This window comes from Benincasa hispida, chromosome 2, assembly GCF_027475165.1.
Source record: "Benincasa hispida cultivar pf3 chromosome 2, pf3_genome.v1.1, whole genome shotgun sequence".
NCBI classification, from domain to species: domain Eukaryota; kingdom Viridiplantae; phylum Streptophyta; class Magnoliopsida; order Cucurbitales; family Cucurbitaceae; genus Benincasa; species Benincasa hispida.
The window spans coordinates 65,800,609-65,806,548 of record NC_143479.1 but is presented as its reverse complement, the minus strand read 5'-3'; the positions used below and the strand labels follow the sequence as shown (position 1 = coordinate 65,806,548).

At 27.0% G+C, this 5,940-nt stretch overlaps 1 protein-coding gene across 1 annotated transcript; it reads right to left on the bottom strand.

Moving 5' to 3' along the window:
* Nucleotides 1-359: 359 nt before the first annotated feature.
* On the bottom strand, nt 360-1,276 carry LOC120071513 (hydrophobic protein LTI6B-like). Its single transcript, XM_039023836.2, has 3 exons — nt 1,090-1,276; nt 867-973; nt 360-677 (listed from the first exon to the last, which is right to left on the bottom strand). Exons 1-2 carry the CDS (start codon nt 1,177-1,179, stop codon nt 890-892), a joined length of 174 nt encoding a protein of 57 aa, XP_038879764.2. The 5' UTR covers nt 1,180-1,276; the 3' UTR covers nt 360-677; nt 867-889.
* Nucleotides 1,277-5,940: the final 4,664 nt, after the last annotated feature.

Here is a 5,940-nt window from a genome sequence, read left to right as displayed (position 1 = left end):
AAAGATGAATTAGCACACAAATTTAGCTATGTAATAAAAATCAAAAGATTGCATAGAGAAGAGATTAAATAAAACTAAGAGATTCGTGTAAAAGTGAAACAAATCGTATAGGCTAGATCTTGTAGTGATAAACTATTTTGCTATAACAAAACAACGTGATTTTAATTTTAAATTTTTATAGAGTGAAGGTCAAATTTTCGATATTAAAAATTTTATGACAATTGAATTATATTGTTTTTGCATAAAAAAATGTTAATTAGATAGAATATTAGGGATGAAAAAAGAGGAAGTTAGAGCATAAAGTTGGAACTTTTGGAGAAAGAAAGAAAGAAACGTAACCCACACTCAACAAATTCCAATTCTTCAACAACCTTTGTCTTTATCCTCTTTCTTCTTTACATCAACCAATTCAATTCAATCAATACAACAACAGCAACAACACATAATTAAATTACCCCAAAATAATAAAAATTACAGATTACAAAAAAAAAAAAAAAAAAAAAAAAAATAGCAACAGAAATTGTGTAAGGTGTCTAATTTGATGGGATCACACAGACAACACACAAAACAGAGAGAAGAAAAAGCATAAAAAAAGATATGAGAAACAAGGGAGTGTTGGTGAGTTTCCAATTTCTTCCATCATCCTTGCTAATTTCTTCCCTATATCTCCCACACCTCTGAAATGAACATAAATTCAAATTTAAAATTAAACCCAATTAATAATTTACTAAGATGTCCATTTTGTTTTCAAAATTCAAGCCAAATTCCAAAATTAAAAACTAGTTTTATACCTTTAGTTTTTAAAATTTGACTTGGATTTTGAAAACAGAATAGTTATTGAACGAGAAAGAGAGGGAGAAACTGACTTTGAAAAGAGAAGCGATTAGAATCACTTGGTGATGGCATAAACAGCATAAATGATGCCAGGGATGTATCCAAAGAAAGTTAGGACCAAACAGATCCAAAACTCAACCTGGAAGCACATGAATAATATTAAAAAATTAAGTAAAAAGAGGGTGAAATTAAAGGATATGACAAATTAAGAAGAAGAGAAGAAGAAGAAGAAGAAGGAGAAGAAAGAGATCAGACTTGGCAGCCAAATTTGAGAAAAACACCAAGAGGAGGCAGCAAGATAGCGAGGAGGATATCGATGCAGTTTGTTGTGGCTTCGTCTGCCATTTCTTCTTCTTGATCTTCTGAGACAGAGGAATAGGAGAGTTTACAACTAGTGGTGGTAGTGGGTGGTGGTGGGGTATTTATATATGCACAATACTTAAGTGCATCCATACTCCTTCTTTTATCTACATAAAAAAATAAATTTTTAATCTCTTTTTTTCAAAAATATAAAGCAACACGTGGCAGCTTTTAATTGAGTGTACCAGTGAAACTGCTTTCAAGTGTTTTTCTTTATATATATATACATATAAGAAAACTTACAACTAAGACTTGCCTTTTACCTCTAATGCACTCTACCTTTTCACCTTCCAACTCTAACCGCACACTCTTACTTCAATTAATTTTAAAAATCAACCTTTTCATCTCGAGTTAGAAGTTAGATTCTCTTACCCAATCAAATATTAAAAAATGAATAATGAATAATATGTAATCTCAATCAACCAAAAAATTTTCTAATTAAGAATTGAATGAGTTTGTTGGATAACATTTCTGTTTTTTGTTTTTTGTTTTAGAAATTAGAAATATGAATATGCTTGGTAACTATTTTTGTTTTTTGTTTCTTGTTTCTTGAAAAAAAAAATATAAACATAAAATTGTTTGATAACTCTTTATTATTTTTCGTTTCTTGTATATTTTTTTTCCTCTTACTTTTCGTTTTGTTTTATAGTTTGGACATAATTTAATTATGTAAAATAAAAAATATATATATTAAAATATAAAAATAATTATAAAATATTTACATAATCAAATACACGTCTTCATATATTACTTAAATTTGGTTTTTAATATTATTTTTCACTCAAGTCATTTATCGTAAATTATGCATGTTGGCTTAGATCTAACTCAATTATATTTTTTTTTATATAAATGTCATAGTTGTAAAGTATTAAAGTGAAGCTAAATGAATGTTTTAGTAAATAAAATTTATATATTGTAACATTCTGACGTGTTCAAATATACTAAAAGTAAAAATTTAAAATAAAAATGATATAAGCATATTGCAAAATTTGAAATTCAAAATTTAAAAACTATTTTAATATATCTATTAAAAATTAAAATGATTTATAAATTTAAATATTGTAAATTTCAAAACTAAAAGTAAAACTAATATATAAATATAGAAAAATTAAAACACGAAAGAAATATTAATTAGGAAAAAGAACAAATATTGAGCACAATACCACCAACTCAACCAAGACTTCCACCGTTTAAATTTGCCAAAACAATGATATATAGGATTGTTTTTAAATAAAGAAAGATGAATCAACCTATTTATAGATATAACAAAATGTCATTATTTAATAGAGATAGACTATAATAAACATCTAGACCAATAAACAATACATTTTGCTATACTTAAAAATATTTTACAGCAGTTTTACCATTTAAAACCATTACTTTATCATATAAACTAGAAAAGAAACATGTTGCAGTTTTTGCAAATTTTAAGAAATTAGAAATAAGAACGGGAATAGTTATCAAACAAGTCAATTTCTTGAAAAATGAAAAACAATAAACATAAACTTTATCGAAATGGGTCCAAGTCAATTTCTTGAAGATAATATTGTACAAATGACCAAAATTTCAGAACCAAAATCATATCGTTTAGTTGGATTTTGAAAAAACGATGAAGAATAACCTTTTGTTAATGTCAAAAACACTTACCACGTTTTTTCTATTTTTAGAGCGGTGATCACAAGTAGAGAACAAGTAGAGAGTAAGAGGAGAACCCTAACATATGAGAATAATAGAATATTATTGATATTAGATTAGTTGAAAGGAAGCCAACAATTATTACACAAGAGATGGACACAAATAATTAAAAGGTTATACATCCTTGCTTTCAAGAACTAGGATCAAAACATTTTTTTTAGACATGAAATTTGGGTTATCCATGGTAAAATCTTTTCCAAAAGCTGACATGGTTCTTACTAGGAGTGTTCAAAAAATCCGATGACTCGAAAAAATCGATCAACCCAATCCAACCCGTGCGGTTTGGGTTGGGTTATCAACTCTTTGGGTTGGGTTGGGTTCAAATAAATGAAAATTTTATGGGTTGGGTTGTTTATGGGTTCACCTAATATATTCTAAACTAATCCAAACCAACCCGAATTTATTATTAACTTTAAAATATATTTTTTTTCTTACTTATAACACAATTATTTATACATATATTGATTTTAATTTTATTTAATTCCAATATTTTTTTAATAATTCTTCAACAACTCTAGTTTCTTTACGCTTTAGAAAGAAATTTTTCACTATATAAATTGAAATTGAATTGTTAATCTTATTTCAATATATGAAAATAATTAAATTAGACTTTTACATATTTATGTTTTGCTTTTTTTTAAAATAAAATTTTAAATAAATAATCCGATTAACCTAAACCAACCCAATCCAACCAGATATTTCATGATTGGGTTAAGTTGGGTTCATTTTTTAATAAATATTATTTGGGTTGAAAAAAATTACAACTCAAACAATTGGATTGGGTCTAAAAAGTCTTTCAACCTAACCCATAAACATCTAGTTCTTACGAAATGCTCCCCTTTGTTTTTATTTTAATTCGAAATACGTAATTTCATTCCCTCATTCTAACAACTCCTACCCACTCCCAATTTCCCCATCCCCTTTTATTACATTTTATTTTCCGATATGGACTATCATATGCAAATTAATTTCACCTTTTTGTCAAACCGAACATTTTTCTATTACACTTCCCCATACCCAAACTCTTTTTCTATTCTTATTTAATGACATTTCTTCTCTTCAATGTATATTACATATTTTCAATACTAATTACAATCAAATTAACCTTTTCGACTCCATATTTACACACTAATAGGTTATACTACAACTTTCTCTTACTAAACTATTTGTTTTCACATTTAGGTCATGTTTACATCGGTCGAAAAGTAATCTATCAACGGTAATATAAAAAGTGAGTCTCAATTGATTACTTTTGTTGTAGTTTGTCTACTTTCCATAATCGTAATGAGATGTGGAACTCGCCATAAAATTTGTAATCAAATCGTGTAATCTGATTGATAAATAAAATATGTTCAATCTCATTGTGGTTGAAAATCATGTGGGATCCACTACCTTTACCATTACATTATCGTTACAGATATTGTTACCATAATAGTATGAAAATTATCAATTTGTTACATTTATTATTACTTTTACTTTACTATTACCGTTACCGTTACCGGTACTATTATCGATAGGATCAAAAGGTAACAATAACGGTAATGGTAACAAAGAAATGCGACAAATTCATAATTCTAAGTAAACACGATCAAAAGCAATTCAATTGTATTTGCGATCACGATTCATCCATCAATGAAATCTCATTTCGATTACACCAATTTTCATTACGATTTAGTAAACATGACCTTACTTCAAAAGATTGAGTGTTGAGGATCTCGTATTAAAAAGATAGTGATACCTTACAATTTTTATTGATACATGAATTTTATGACTCGTTGCAAATTAATCATTATGGGTTGACCTAGTAGTAAATAAAGAGCATGATTTTGATAAAGGACTAAGAGATCATAGGTTCCACCTACCTAGGATTTAATATCCTACAAATTTTCTTGATACCCAAATTAACATATTAAAAAAATGACTCATTGCAAATTAATTTTGAGATCCAACCTTATGTTTATCTTCGATAACGAGAATAAAAAATTAGCATGCACATTAATTGTCTTCTTTAATGAGATATATTGATTTTAAATCTAGATAATTCCTGATACACAACGTGAAAGGAATAACATTTTTATTCTAATCGTGTTTCGTTCTGATTCCAAGTTCATTTTTATTCTTAGTAAGTAATCAAAATCTTGGAATTGTACATAATGAAGTTTCTAAACTTTATAAAATTAAAAGACACATTATATATAGTTTTAGACAAAATTATTGTCCCCTAAATGTAACTTTAAAGTATATAGTTTATAAATTCTTTTTTTTAGTAGAATAACTATGGATTGGAAAATTGAATCTTCAATATCTAAGAACGGTTATCATGTCAATACGACTGAATCAAGCTCATCAATCCTTTACTTCCACTCAGTTGTAGTTAAAAATCCATATACATTGGATTATGGAGCATATCATTAAATTAAAATTTGAGAATTACTACTCAGTCATCACATTAGATTAGAAGTGGAGTAGGGGTGTTCAAAAAATCCGATGACTCAAAAAAAATCGATCAACTTAACTCAATCTTGCGGTTTAGGTTGGGTTGGGTAAATTTTATGGATTGGGTTGGTTCATGGGTTCATCTGATATAAATCAAACCAACCCGAATTTATTATTAACTTTAAAATATATTTTTTATTAACACAATTATTTATACATATATTGATTTTAAATAATTTATTATTTAACAATTCTTAAAAGTAGTTTCTTTGTACTTTAGAAAGAAGATTTTCACTATATAAATTGAAATTGAGTTGTTAATCTTAATTCAATTAGATTTTTACATATTTACGTTTTGCTTCTTTTTATAATAAAATTTTAAATAAATGATTTGATTAATCCGAACCAACCCATATTTGGGTTGGATTCATTTTTTAATAAGATTTATAACTCCAACAATTGAATTAGATTTAAAAAGTATTTCAACTCAACTCACTCAAACCATGAACACCCCATACTATTAAAATATTTGAATTTCAGACGGTTGGTTAATAGAAATGAAATAACCGTAAACAAGTGACGTAAAAGACGGAACAAAAATACAATTAAAAGAGA

Coding starts and splice junctions, on each gene's coding strand:
- LOC120071513 (XM_039023836.2), bottom strand. CDS start 1,179: ATGGCAGACGAAGCCACAACAAACTGCATCGATATCCTCCTCGCTATC. Junction 974..1,089: donor TTCTCAAATTTGGCTGCCAA/GTCTGATCTCTT, acceptor ATGTGCTTCCAG/GTTGAGTTTTGGATCTGTTT.